The 15,349-nt window shown below is 40.6% G+C and overlaps 1 protein-coding gene across 1 annotated transcript in view; it reads right to left on the bottom strand.

The window, feature by feature from the left end:
• Positions 1-15,349, bottom strand: part of COL22A1 (collagen type XXII alpha 1 chain) — a 515,443-nt gene that overhangs the window by 268,036 nt on the left and 232,058 nt on the right. Inside the window, exons 15-17 of the mRNA XM_075316011.1 lie at positions 13,008-13,061; positions 3,936-3,989; positions 3,753-3,797 (exon numbers count right to left, since the gene is read on the bottom strand). Of these exons, the coding sequence (XP_075172126.1) occupies positions 3,753-3,797; positions 3,936-3,989; positions 13,008-13,061 (153 nt within the window). The remainder of the gene's footprint in view (positions 1-3,752; positions 3,798-3,935; positions 3,990-13,007; positions 13,062-15,349) is intronic.

Genomic DNA, 15,349 nt, shown 5'->3' with positions numbered 1-15,349 from the left:
CAGGTTTCTCCTCGCTCGGTCAATCCGTCGCCCTCGCTAATGAATACGTATAAGACAATAATATTGTATTATATTGCGTTAATGCACCGGCCGCGGGTAATTCTATTTGCGGAGAGTTATTTCCCAGGTGTGTATGGCACTGCGGGGGCCACGCGGCTTCCAGCTCTCTCCATGTCTATTCTTCGGGATGATAATGGTCTTTCCTTCGCCCCATTATAATGGATGGAGGTGTGCACATACTTTAGGCCGTTTCCGCTCATATTGTTTAATGAGAAATGAAAATGTTTCCGCGAAATCCGAGGCGGCGGCGGCGTAATGCGTATAAAGACTAATCAGATTGACTGCTTTATTACATATTTCAGCGTCGCCTTAATCTTCCCCCTGCAGATTCATAATCGCTTATTGGGGAGTAAAGCCGGAGCCGCGACGTAATGAGGTCTGGGGAAGCGAGGGGCTCGTAAAAAATATAGATGGATCCCTTTAAACATAGAAGGAGACTAATAAGTGGCCGCATTTGATTAAAAGTAATTAGCCCAGTGACATGTTACACCGGCCACACCGGAAGCGGACGGCGAATCTAGACATTCAGATCTACAGATACAGGACCCATGCTAGATAGGTTTATTTTACCTGCCAAATAAAGGGGGTCACCCCATATACAAGATATCCTCAGGACCAGTGAGAAATGTAGGGACTGCGGGAACCAAAGTCCTGTGTGAATGGAACAGTTGAGAGAACGTGCGACCACTGCTCTTGAAGTGGTGGTCGCACATGCTCAGTACCGCTCCCTTCACTGACTATAAAATTGAAGATCACACATTCTCAGTGCTGTATTCATGGGTGTGTCACGATTGACAGACAGTCATGTGGTTTCTGGCAATAGAAGGTCTTGCTATTTATTCCCGCCCCCGTCTGCCTGCAACGGAATTAACATCTATGACAGCAACAAGGGGAGGAAGGCTAGGCAGGCAGACAAGGACCACATATTTATTTTCTGTTGCACCTGTCAATCAAATAGCAGTGCATTGCAGGAACTTTACTTGCACATATTTCGAAAATAAAACATCCAATCTCTGAACAAAAGCTCTGCTTACATTCAGCATCCTAGCGCCAGTATAACACTGGCTTTACGTTATATATGAAAATCCTGATGGCTGGTTCCCTTTAACATTAGTGCCAGAAGAGAGAAGACCCAGAAGTGGTCGGGTGAAGGAGAAGCCTGAAAAGAAGCTGATGGAATGATACAGTGGCAGTAGGTGCCAAATGTTCTTGAGGTACAAGAAACATGTCATTAATGTATGGGGTCTAGTCAATGGCACTGCTAAAAGAGAGAACACACAGAAGTGGTAGGGTGAAGAAAAAGCCTGAAGAGAAGCTGATGGGATAATCCGGTGGCAGTAGGTCCCACATGGTCACAAGGGACAAGAAGCATGTCATTAATGTCAATGAGGTGTCACGGTATGGTATAGGGTCTAGTCAACATCACTGCTAGAAGAGAGGAAACGCAGAAGTGGCTGGATGGAGAAGAACCCCAAAGAGAAGTCGATGGGATGGTCTGGTGGCAGTAGATCGCTCACGGTCAAATAAGACATAACACATATCATTAATATAAATTATGTGTCACAGATGGAGAAGAAGCCTACCGAGAAGTCGATGGGATGGTCTGCTGGCAGTAGGTCCCACACGGTCAAATGGGACATGACGCATGTCATTAATGTATGGGGTCTACTCAATGGCACTGCTAGAAGAGAGAAAACGCAGAAGTGGCCGGGTGGAGAAGAAGCCTAAAGAGAAGTCGATGGGATGGTCCGGTGGCAGTAGGTCCCTCATGGACAAGTCAAATGGGATATGTCACATTATGGGGTCTAGTTAACAGCACTGCCAGAAGAGAGAAGACCCAGAAATGGCTCTATGGAGAAGAAGTCTGAATCAAAGTCAATGGGATAATACAGTGGCAGTAGGTCCCTCATGGCCAAATGGGACATAACACAAATCGTTAATATAAATGATGTACCACAGTATAGGATTTAGTTAACGGCACTTCCAGGAGAGAGAAGACCCAGAAGTGGACGGATGGAGAAGAAGCCTAAAGAGAAGTCGATGGGATGTTCCGGTGGCAGTAGGTCCCTCACAGTCAAATGGGACATAACACATATTGTTAATGTAAATGATATGTCACATTATGGGGTCTAGTTAACATCACTGCCAGATGAGAGAAGACACAGGAGTAGCCAGATGGAGAAGAAACCTAACGAAAAGTCGATGGGTGGTCTGGTGGCAGTAGGTTCCACTCAGTCAAATGGGATATGACGCATGTCATTAATGTATAGGGTCTAGTTAACGACACAGCCAGAAGAGAGAAGACCCAGAAATGGCCGGTTGGAGAAGAAGCCTAAAGAGAAGTTGATGGGATGGTCCGGTGGCAGTAGGTCCCTCATGGTCAAATGGGACATAACACATATCGTAAATGTAAATGATGTGTCACAGTCAATAGCACTGCCAGAAGAGAGATAAACCAGACATGGCTGGATGGAGAAGCCTAAAGAGAAGTTGATGGGATGGTACGGTGGCAATAGGTCCCACACGGTCAAATGGGACTTGACGCATGTCATTATTGTATGGGGTCTAGTCAATATCACTGCTAGAAGAGAGAACACCCAGAAGTGGCTGGCTGTAGAAGCCTAAAGAGAAGTTGATGGGATGGTATGGTGGCAGTAGGTCCCACACAGTCAAATGGGACATGACGCATGTCATTATTGTATGGGGTCTAGTTAATGGCACTGCTAGAAGAGAGAATGTATGGGGTCTAGTCAATGGCACTGCTACAAGAGAGAACACGCAGAACTGGTCAGGTGGAGAAAAAGCTTGAAGAGAAGCTGATGGGATAATCCAGTGGCAGTAGATCACACAAGGTCACAAGAGACAAGAAGCATGTCATTAATGTTAATGATGTGTTACGGTATGGGGTCTAGTCAACATCACTGCCAGAAGTGGCTGGATGGAGAAGAAGCCTAAAGAGAAGTCGATGGGATGGTTTGGTGGCAGTGGATCCCTCACGATCAAATGGGACATAACACATATCATTAATGCAAATGATGTGTCACATTATGGGGTCTACTTAATGGCACTGCCAGAAGAGAGAAGACCCAGAAGTGACCGGATGGAGAAGACGCATAACGAGAAGTCAATGGGATGGTCTGGTGGCAGTAGGTCCCTTACGGTCAAATGGGACATAATACATATTGTTAATGTAAATGACGTGTCACGGTATTGGGTCTAGTCAATGGCACTGCCAGAAGAGAGAAGACCCAGAAGTGGCTGGATGGAGAAGAAGTCTAAAGAGAAGTCGATGAGATGGTCTGGTGGCAGTAGGTCCCTCACGGTCAAATGGGACATGACACATGTCATTAATGTATGGGGTCTAGTTAATGTAACTGCTAGAAGAGAGAACACCCAGAAGTGGCCAGATGGAGAAGAAGACTAAAGAGAAGCCGATGAGATGATCCGGTGGCAGTGGGACGGGTATGGAGGGAGTGGAGGGGAGTTTATTATTTCTTTAAACCTTCCCCCCCCCCCCCCCCCCCCGAAAGTCAACTTTTTTCATAACATACAAGATTTTAGACATGTACATGTAAATTTGGGAATTCCAAGAATTTTTGGAGTTTCCTCGAAATATTTCTTCCCCAAAATCAACAGTCTAGCATTTTATAGGAGGTTTAATAAACTTTACTACACTGTAACTCTCCTCTCACCTTCTCTCCGCGGGTTCCCCTCTCACCACGTTCCCCTTGTAAACCCTAAAATACAAAGAAAATGTTAAAAAATCCACTTCATCATCGGCACGTCCAGGGTATACCTGAAGGTACAGACGTTAGAATATCACTGGGCACTCTGGAAAGTCAATTGATGGATATTGGGCAATAGCTCGGACTTACAGGGGATCCCACTGGCCCAAGACCTCCTGGTGGCCCTTTGGGTCCTTCTGGCCCCTATAAACAAAGAATAAAGAGCAATTTTATAAAAGTATACAGCAATTTGGGGAAAAAAGGAGTTACCAAGTCTCCGCTACATCAGGGCCCTGAGCTTCAAACAGACACTACACGGTATTAATATCTGTAGTCTTTATTGTGCTACTTCTTGGACTGGTTTGATGGCATGAATCAGCACTGTGTGGCGGTATTGTTACTGCACTATATAGAATTATTACATTAGTACTACATAGTATGTATTATTTGGGCACTGTATGGTGCTTTTTTGTTGAGCACTCCATAGGGGAGTTATTTGGGCATTATATGGCGGTATTATTTAAGTTTTGCATAACCTACAGTATTATAGACAGTAGTGTTATAAGCGTACTACTTATTTGATGCTGTGATGATATTATTGGGCACTGTATGACGCTTTTAGTTGAGCACTCTATAGGGGAGTTATTTGGGCATTATATGGCAGTATTATTTGAGTGTTGTATAACCTACAGTATTATATAGTGCTATAATTTTACTGCTTGTTTAATGCTGTGATAGTATTATTTGGGCACTGTATGGTGCTCTTACTTGAGCACTCCATTAGGGCATTATTTTGGGATTATATGGCAGTATTATTTAAGTATTGCATAACCTACAGTATTATATAGTGCTATATTCTTACTACTTATTTGATGTTGTGATAGTATCAGTTGGACACTGTATGGTGCTCTTAGTTGAGCACTCTATTGGGGTGTTATTTTTGCATTATATGGCAGTATTATTTAAGTATTGTATAACCTACAGCATCATATAGCGCTATAGTATTATTACTTGTATGATGCTGTGATGGTATCATATGGGCATTGTATGGCACTCTTAGTTGAGCACTCTATTGGGGCGTTATTTGTGTATTATATGGCGGTATTATTTAAGTATTGTATAACCTACAGAATTATATAGTGCTGTAATCTTACTGCTTATTTGATGCTGTGAGGGCATAATTTGGGCATTGAATGGCACTCTTAGTCGAGCACTTTATTGGGGCGTTATTTGTGTATTATATGGCAGTATTATTTGAGTATTGCATAACCTACAGAATTATATAGTGCTATAATCTTACTGCTTGTTTGATGCTGTGATGGTATTATTTGGGCATTTTATGGCACTCTTAGTTGAGCACTCTATTGGGGTTTTAGTTGAGCATTATATGGCGGTATTATTTAAGTATTGTATAACTTACAGTATTATAAAGTGCTATAATTTTATTGCGTGTTTGATGCTGTGATTATATTATATGGGCACTGTATGGCGATGCTATTTCAGTATCATCATGTATCTGTATTATATATATCATGTATCAGTATTATTTTCACAATATATTGAATATTATTTAAGCACTGTATTGCAATATTTTAGTGAATAGTGGTATACATTTGAATAAGTTTTGTTTATAATATTGGAGTATTATTTTAGACAATATATGGCAATATTTAAATCTATGTATTATTTGAGCTCTCAAGGTTGGTGTAATTTTGACACTGTATGGCAATTATACATTATATAGTGGTAATATTCAATGCACTGTATGGCAATATTTATTGCAGTTGTGTCAGCAGATTTTACAATACACACTGAATACATTATTAAATGGTTCCCTGAGGCACTGGATATGAAAAAGAAAAAAAAAATCCCAAAAAACTAAAAACAAATTCAGTAATATTCACCTTCTAGTGCCCACCTGGACCCCTGCACAGCCTGATCAAGGGCTGAACCGCTGCAGCAATCAGGTGATTTTTGAACAGTGTTTTATAATGAGGCTCTACTCAAGTCACCTGACCGCCGGAGTATTATTTGAGTGTTGTGTAGTGATATTATTTAGTTTTCACATAACAAACCAATTAAAGAATTACAACAATATCATTTTGGATACTGTATGGCAATATTATTATTGGAGCATTGTATAGCGGTGGTATTATATTGACGACATGGCGATATTATTTGAGCGTTCTATTGTGGTATTAATTGGTTATAATATGGCAAACCCACTATAGCAATACAACACTGTATCATTTTAGACACTGTATGCCAATTTTTTTTAATCACTGTATGGTAGTATTATTTATGCACTCTTTGGCAATATTATTATTGCAGCATTGTATAGCGGTGGTATTATATTGGCAACATGGCAGTATTATTTGAGTGTTGTGTAGCGATATTATTTGGTTATCATATCGCAAACCATTTAGAGCATTATAACAATATCATTTTGGATACTGTATGGCAATATTATTATTGGAGCATTGTATAGCGGTGGTATTATATTGACGACATGGCAATATTATTTGAGCGTTCCATTGTGGTGTTAATTGGTTATAATATGGCAAACCCACTAGAGCATTAGAACACTGTATCATTTTGGACACTTTATAGCGCTTTTATTTAATCACTATATGGTAGTATTATGAATGCACGGTTTCGAAATATTTTTGGAACATTGTATAGCGGTGGTATTATATTGGCAACATGACAATATTATTTCAGCGTTGTATGGTGGGATTAATTGGTTATCATATGGCAAACTCACTAGAGCATTACAACACTATTATTGTGGATACTGTATGGCAATATTATTATTGCAGCATTGTATAGCGGTGGTATTATATTGGCAACATGGCAGTATTATTTGAGTGTTGTGTAGTGATATTATTTAGTTTTCATATGACAAACCAATTAAAGCATTACAACAATATCATTTTGGATACTGTATGGCAATATTATTATTGGAGCATTGTATAGCTGTGGTATTATATGGGCAACATGGCAATATTATTTGAGCGTTTTATTGTGGTTTTAATTCGTTATAATATGGCAAACCCACTTTAGCATTACAATACTGTATCATTTTGGACACTGTATGCCAATTTTATTTAATCACTGTATGGTAGTATTATTTATGCACTGTTTGGCAATATTATTATTGGAGCATTGTATAACGGTCGTATTATATTGGTAACATGGCAATATTATTTGAGCGTTGTATAGTAGTATTATTTGGGTAATATATTAGCAAACCCATTAGCGCATTACAACATTTTCATTTTGAACACTGTATGGCAATATTATTATTAGAGCATTGTATAGCGGTGATATTATATGGGCAACATGGCAGTATTATTTGAGAGTTCTATTGTGGTATTAATTGGTTATAATATGGCAATCCCACTATAGCATTACAACACTGTATCATTTTGGACACTGTATGGAAATTTTATTTAATCACTGTATGGTAGTATTATTTATGCACTGTTTGGCAATATTATGTTTGGAGCATTGTATAGCGGTGGTATTATATTGGCAACATGGCAATATTATTTGAGTGTTGTGTAGTGGGATTATTTGGGTATCATATGGCAATCACATTAGAGCATTACATCATTATCATTTTGAACACTATATGGCAGTATTATTATTGGAGCATTGTATAGCGGTAGTATTGTATTTGCAACATGGCAATATTATTTGAGCATTTTATTGTGGTCTTAATTGATTATCATATGGTAAACCCATTAGAGCATTACAGCACTATTATTTTAGATACTGTATGGCGACTTTATTTCATCACTGTATGGTAGTATTATTTATGCACAGTTTGGATGTAGTATTTGGACATATTATTTGAAGACTGCTGTTTACTTAGCTTAGAGTCTTATTTTGGTACTTTTATGTCTACGTCGTATGGCAGTATGTTTGCTGTCATATTTTGTTTGTTGTTCACTTTTCAAAAACTTGTTGCAAAACCTCGAAAAGTTGCAACATTTTTGCGCAACTCCGAGTTTTGCAAGAACATTGGAAACATTTCAAACCGTTTTATACCAGAAAACTGTTCTAAGCGGCTTCATGAATCCGGGCCCCGAGTCTATCCATGGAAGTAAATCTACCGTCGTGTCTTACATCCATCACACTCCCATTACTGTCTTGTTCCGAATACACAGATTAATAATTTACTCCACAGTTTTATGTCGTTTTTTTTCCAGCAGAGACGCGGCGACTGCTCAACCCATTCAATAATGAATAGGTTCAATCTCGCGCCTCGTGTTTGGTAAATCAGATTCTTTTTTATGTTATTGATCGGACTCAGGTGAAGGTAAAATCAAATCCTGGCTCTAATTAAGGCAGAATACAGACAATTCACCAGAGTTAAATACATTTCTTCTGCTCCCATTGTCTGAATCAATTGTACATTCATTAGCAGAAGCGTAAGGAGAAAAAAAAAGAGACAACAAAAAGGCATAAAGCAGCGCGGTTACTTCCTAAATTAAGTCCCAGGAGTTTTATTCTTATTTTTTATATAAACTTTGTATTTTTTAATTTTATAATGCTCAATCGTGCTCTGTTTAGCTACTTTAATGCGAACCTGACACTTAATATAAATGTGTCTTTTTCTTGCCTGGTGTAAATGCCGCTGTTCTTCTGATTCTGACGCCATTTTTCTTTTGTTCCTGCGCCTCTCCGTTCCTGAGATATGGCCTCCTCTCTTGTGTGCAGAAATCTAATCTTGTTAGCCAAGTGGGCATGGTCCTCAAGTAGGCACAAACAGAGAAGAGTTGAGGGCCACGCCTCTTTGGCTAAAAAGTTATGATGAGACTGCACCTGTCACGTCAATTCCGATAAGACACCGCACGGGCGGCGTACACAGAGGGAAAACCAAGTTAACAATACAACAGAAAGGAGGTTGGGGTCATCTCCTAACGGTGGGGAAAAACACGACAAACAGCACTACAGCAGGGACTTCTCAGCTGCAACCCAAGTGATACCTCAGCTTTCTTCAGAGACTGTCTCCTTCCAAATGGACAGTATAGGTATGAGCTATAGCAGACAAAAAGGGGAGTGAGGAGAATCTAGCAGGACCTTCCCAGCTGCAACTGAAGTGACACCTCAGCTTTCTCCAGAGACTGGCTCCTTCCAAGTGGACAGCGTAGATATGAGCAACAGCTGACATGGAGTGGAATGAAAAGCAGCCAGCAGGAACTTCTCAGCTGCAACTGAAGAGACACCACAGCTTTCTCCAGAGACTGTCTCCTTCCAAGTGGACAGCATAGGTATGAGCTATAGCTGACATAAAGTGTAGTAAGGAGCATCTAGCAGGACCTTCCCAGCTGCAACTGAAGTGACACCTCAGCTTTCTCCAGAGACTGCAGGCTCCTTCCACATGGACAGCATAGGTATCAGCAATAGCCAACATAAAGTGGAGTGAGGAGCATCCAGCAGGAACTTCCCAGCTGTAACTGAAGCAACTCTTCAGCTTTCTCCAGAGATTGACTCTTTCCAAGTAGACAGCATAAGTATGAGCTATAGCGAACATAAAGTGGAGTGAGAAGCATCCAACAGGACATTCCCAGCTGCAACTGAAGTGACACCTCAGCTTCCTCCAGAGACTGACTCCTTTCAAGTGGATAGCGTAGATATGAGCTACAGCTGACATGGAGTGGAATGAGGAGCAGCCAGCAGGAACTTCCCAGCTGCAAATGAAGAGACACCTCAGCTTTCTCCAGAGGCTGACTCCTTCTAAGTGGACACAGTGCGTATGAGTTATAGTCGACATAAAGTGGAGTGAGGAGCATCCAGCAGGAACCTGCCAGCTGCAACTGAAGTGACACCTCAGCTTTCTCCAGAGACTGATTTCTTCCAAGTTAACACAATAGGTAAGAGCTATAGTTAACATAAAGTGAAGTGAGGAGCATCCAGCAAGAACTTCCCAGCTGCAACTGAAGTGACACCTCAATTTTCTCCTGAGACTGGCTGCTTCCAAGTAGACAGCATAGGTATGAGCTATAGCCAACATAAAGTGTATTGAGGAGCATTCAACTTCCCAGCTGCAACTGAAGCAACTCTTCAGCTTTCTCCACAGATTGGTTCCTTCCAAGTAGACAGCATGGGTATGAGCTATAGCCAACATAAACTGTAGTGAGGAGCATCCAGGAGGAACTTCCCAGCTGCAACTGGAGCAACTATTCAACTTTCTGCAGCAATTGGCTCCTTCCAAGTAGACAGCATAGGTATGAGCTATAGCCGACATAAAATACAGTGAGGAGCATTGAACTTCCCAGCTGCTACTGAACTGATACCTCAGCTTTCTTCAGAGACTGGCTCATTTAAAGTGTACAGTGTAGATATGAGCTGTAGCCGACATGGAGTGGAGTGAGGAGCAGCCAACAGGAGCTTTCTAAAGGGACTGGCTCCTTCCACATGGACAGCATAGGTATGAGTTGTAGCCAGCATAAAGTGGAGTGAGGAGCATCCAGCAGGAACTTCCCAGCTACAACTGAATTGACACTTCAGCTTTTCTCCAGAGACTGGCTCTTTCCAAGTGGACAGCATAGGTATAAGCTATAGCCGGCATAGGAAGAAATAAGGAATGGATATTTATAGCAAAAGTGAGTGGCTGCAGCTGAGGTTATAACTACCTGTTATATCACTGTAAGATAGAAATGCACCTTAACCCCTACAGTATTGGATGGAATTAAATACTCTCTAACTCAGGGTAAATGACATGTATGTACTAAAGCGGATCTGTGATCAACAATATCCTGTGACCTTCTGATCCCAGATCCCCCCGAGATCACATCCTGACATAATTGTGACAGAAGTCTAGATTCATATACAGAGAAGAGGAGGCCATATTTCAGGAATGGAGAGACGCAGGAAGAAAAGAGAAACATCGCTGGATTCGGGAGAACAGCGGTATAGTGATAGGGTAAAAAAGTTACATATTTACGTCAAGAAAAGTTCCTTATTAAAAATGGTAAAGGTGCAGATAGAGAATATCTCTTCAAAGAAGGTTTATTAGTAAAGGGTTTGGGGGTACAGTATTATATATCGATGCTCAAGATTTAACCCTGTAAACAAAAGTGATGCCCGTAGTCTTGCCACATAATGCATACAGTAGTGTATATATACGGCAAGGCACAATGACATGACTGTGTGCATGGCCTGTAAGTAACACATATTTGTCAAGTCTCCTGAGACCTCCTCAAATAAGGGAAGACCACGCAGAGAAGTCAGCAAATCTCCATGGCCCTGCCAGACCAGCCTGAAACCAGCAATTCAGGAGGGATCGTCATTGAGAGAGGTGGAGGATAGACAGTAAATGGGCATGAAGAGTGCAATTGCCTTTAAAATTTATTTTTGTTACTGCAGACCATGCTTACTTAGTAGAACCCCTGGCAAAAAATTCTGTCCTCCCCTGGCTCTGAGGACGTTCATTCAGTTGTTTACTTTTGTTTAAAAAAAGCAGATCACAGACGTCACAAAACTGAAGTCATTTTAATTGGCAACTTTCTGGCTTTAAGAAACACAAAAAAAAATTATGACAACAAAATGTGCAGCCAATAACGGTTACTTTTCACGACCAAACAGGGGGAAAAATTATGGAATCACTCAATTATGAGGAAAAAATTATGGAATCATGAAAAACAAAAGAACAGTCCAATACATCACTAGTATGTTGTTGCCCCACCTCTGGCTTTTATAACAGCTTGCAGTCTCTGAGGCATGGACTTAATGAGTGACAGACAGTCCTCTTCATCAATCTGGCTCCAGCTTTCTCTGATTGCTGTTGACAGATCAGCTTTGAAGGTTGTAGCCTTGTCATGGACCATTTTCTTCAACTTCCACCAAAGATTTTCAATTGGATTGAGATCCGGACTATTTGCAGGCCATGTCATTGACCTTATGTGTCTTCTTTCAAGGAATGTTTTCACAGTTTTTGATCTATGGCAGGATGCATTATCATCTTGATAAATGATTTCATCATTCCCAAATATCCTTTCAATTGATGAGATAAGAAAAGTGTTCAAAATTTCAATGTAAACTTGGGCATTTATTGAAGATGTAATGACAGCCATCTCCCCAGTGCCTTTACCTGACATGCAGCCCCATATCATCAATGACTGTGGAAATTTACATGTTCTCTTCAGGCAGTCATCTTTTTATTGTTTAGCTTTTCTGTATGTAAATCCCATTTCCTTTAGGCGGTTTCTTACAGTTCGGTCACAGACATTGACTCCAGTTTCCTCCCATTCGTTCCTCATTTGTTTTGTTGTGCCTTTCCTGTTTTCGAGACATATTGCTTTAGGTTTCCTGTCTTGACGCTTTGAGGTTTTCCTTGCCTTTAACAACCTTCCCATTTTGTTTGTATTTAGTCCAGATTTCAGACACAGCTGACTGTGAACAACCAAAATCTTTTGCAACATTGTGTGATGATTTACCCTCTTTTAAGTGTTTGATAATCCTCTCCTTTGTTTCAATTGACATCTCTCGTGTTGGACCCATGATTCATGTCAGTCCACTTGGTGCAACAGCTCTCCAAGGTGTGATCACTCCTTTTCAGATGCAGACTAACGAGTAGATCTTATTTGATGCAGCTGTTAGTTTTGGGAATGAAGATTTACAGGGGGATTCCATAATTTTTCCCCCTGTTTGGTCTTGAAAAGTAACCGTTACTGGCTGCACATTAGGTTTTCATGATTATTTTAGTGCTTCTTAAAGCCAGAAAGTTGCAATTCGAAATGACTTTAGTTTTGTGCCGTCTGTGATCTGCTTTTTTTTTAAACAAAAGTAAACAACTGAATGAACATCCTCAGAGCCAGGAGATTCCCTAATTTTTGCCAGGGGTTGTATTATGTAGACTGTTGTAGCGTTGCTTAAGTAACTATTGAGTTTTGAGTACATGTACAGATGTGTAAAGTGATTTTAAAAGCTTTAAAGAAAAAAAATAAAATATTTCCTTATACCTTGTTCGGAAATGTTTACACTATAGGTGTCTTAGTATGTGGCCGCCAAGTGGTGGTGATGTGATATTGCAGCCTGTCCAGTGCAGAAATGTAAGTGTATGGATTTCCCACCAGTTATGATGAGTGTATGAAGTTTTGACAAAGTTTTAAACAAAATTTTGAGATACAAAATGAAGGCAATCGAAGATTATTGGCTTTACAATTAGTTTCATGTGATAACAATAGTAAGAAACTTAATGAATATATTTACCCGTGGTCCTGGAGGGCCCGCAACCCCAGCTTCACCCCGCTCTCCTCTGTCACCCTGAAAAGTCAAATGTGAACATGAGTTGGAAGAGTCATTTGCAGCTTATTTCACTTTATGATGTGACCATGTAATAAATATTCCGTCTACAATCATTTCATCCAGAGGATACTGTGGTTAAAGTGAGACAAATGCTGTACATATAGGTCAATATCCAAACATTGAATACAGAAATGTGGACATACATTAGTGCTAAGGAAATAAATGAAAAAAATTATACAGTGCATAAAAATTCAAGTTTTATGTGAGCCCAGCCGCCAACATCAATGCGTATCTTTTTTTTTTTTTCCTGAGTCCCTACTTAAAATGTCTTTATCCGGGCTGAATAACCTACAATTTTATGGGTGGGCAGAAGCCTGCTATAGCTGGTAAGAAAGGAGTGCTTAAAACAAAAGGCATGAGCCTTTCATCTAAAATGAAAAAAAATGATGGCACGTCCTAACAGACCCAGCAAAAAAAGATACGCCTTGATGCTGGCTGCTGGGCTCACATAAAACTTGCCTTTTTTCTGGCTTAAGTGTCTCAATTTTTTAATTTATTTCCTTAGCCGTAATGCATGTCCAAATTCCCGTATTTACTGTTTCCATACCTTAGCATCTCAGAGTGCAGCTGTGTATTTGTTAGACTATGATTCATGTTCAGTTTGCACCTATTCACACTTATTTGTTAGGAAGTGCTATCAGTTTTCTCATTTTAGATGATAGGGTTATGCCTTCTGACTGAACACTCCTTCCCACCAACTTAAGGCAAATTTTAATTTCCTGTTAGCGGGTTCCTGCCCACCCATAAAATTGTAGGATTTTTCAGCCTGGATAGAGGCACTTTAGGTAGGGATATGGCTTGACGCTGGCTGCTATTCTCACATAAAACTGGCCTTTTTATGAGCTAAGTGTCTCAATTTTTAAATTTTATTTTCTTGCCAGTGATACGTGTCCAAGTTCCTGTTGCCTTAGCATCTCAGAGTGCAGCTGTATATTTGCTAGAGTATGTTTCATGTTCAGTTTGCACCTGTTCACACTTATTTGTTAGGAAGTGCCATCAGTTTTCTCATTTTAGATTCTAGGATCATGCCTTCTGACTGAGCACCCCTTTCCCACCAGCTTAAGGTGATTTTTAATTTCCTATTAGCAGGTTCCTAAACACCCATAACATTTTAGGCTTTTCAGAGGCACTTTAGGTTGGGCCCCAGCAAAAAGAGATATGCCTTGACGCTGGCTGTTGGGCTCTCATAAAATTGGCAATTTTTCTGGCCTAAGTGCCTCAGTTTTTGTAGGATTTTTCAGCCTGGATAGAGGCACTTTAGATAGGGACCCAGCAAAAAGAGATATGCCTTAACGCTGGCTGCTGGGCTCACATAAAAGTGGCTATTTTTCCGGCCTAAGTGTCTCCATTTTTGTAGGATTTTTCAGCTTGGATAGAGGCAGTTTAGGTAGGGCCCCAGCAAAAAGAGATATGCCTTAACGCTGGCTGCTATGCTCACATAAAACTGGCCTTTTTTTTTGCCTAAGTGTCTCAATTTATAAATGGATTCCCTTAGAAGTAATGCGTGTCCAAATTCCTGTTACCTTAGCATCTCAGAGTGCAGCTGTATATTTGTTAGAGTATGTTTCATGTTCAGTTTGCACCTGTTCACACATGTCAGAAAGTGCCCTCAGTTTTCTCATTTTAGATTATAGGGTCATTCCTTCTGACTGAGCACCCCTTTCCCACCAGCTTAAGGTGATTTTTAATTTCCTATTAGCAGGTTCCTAAACACCCATAAAATGTTAGGCTCTTTCAGCCTGGATAGAGGCACTTTAGGTTGGGCCCCAGGAAAAAGAGATATGCCTTGATGCTGGCTGTTGGGCTCATTTAAAACTGGCCTTTTTTCTGGCCTAAGTGCCTCAATTTTTGTAGGATTTTTCAGCCTGGATAGAGGCACTTGAGGTAGGACCCCAGCAAAAAGAGATATGCCTTGACACTGGCTGCTGGGCTCACATAACACTGCCCATTTTTCTGGCCTAAATCCCTCGATTTTTGTTGGATTTTTCAGCCTGGATTGAGGCACTTTAGATAGGGCCCCAGCAAAAAGAGATACGCCTTGACGCTGGCTGCTGGGCTCACATAAAACTGGCTTTTTTTCTGGCCTAATTATCTCAATTTTTGTATGATTTTTCAGCCTGGATAGAGGCACTTTAGATAGGGTCCCAGCAAAAAGAAATATGCCTTGATGCTGGCTGCTGGGCTCACATAAAACTGGCCTTTTTATGAGCTAACTGTCTCAGTATTTAAATGCATTTCCTTAGCAA

The sequence above is a fragment of the Anomaloglossus baeobatrachus genome, chromosome 6, assembly GCF_048569485.1.
Source record: "Anomaloglossus baeobatrachus isolate aAnoBae1 chromosome 6, aAnoBae1.hap1, whole genome shotgun sequence".
NCBI classification, from domain to species: Eukaryota; Metazoa; Chordata; class Amphibia; order Anura; family Aromobatidae; genus Anomaloglossus; species Anomaloglossus baeobatrachus.
Note: the sequence above shows the minus strand (reverse complement) of the source record. Positions and strands in the feature narration are given on the sequence as shown.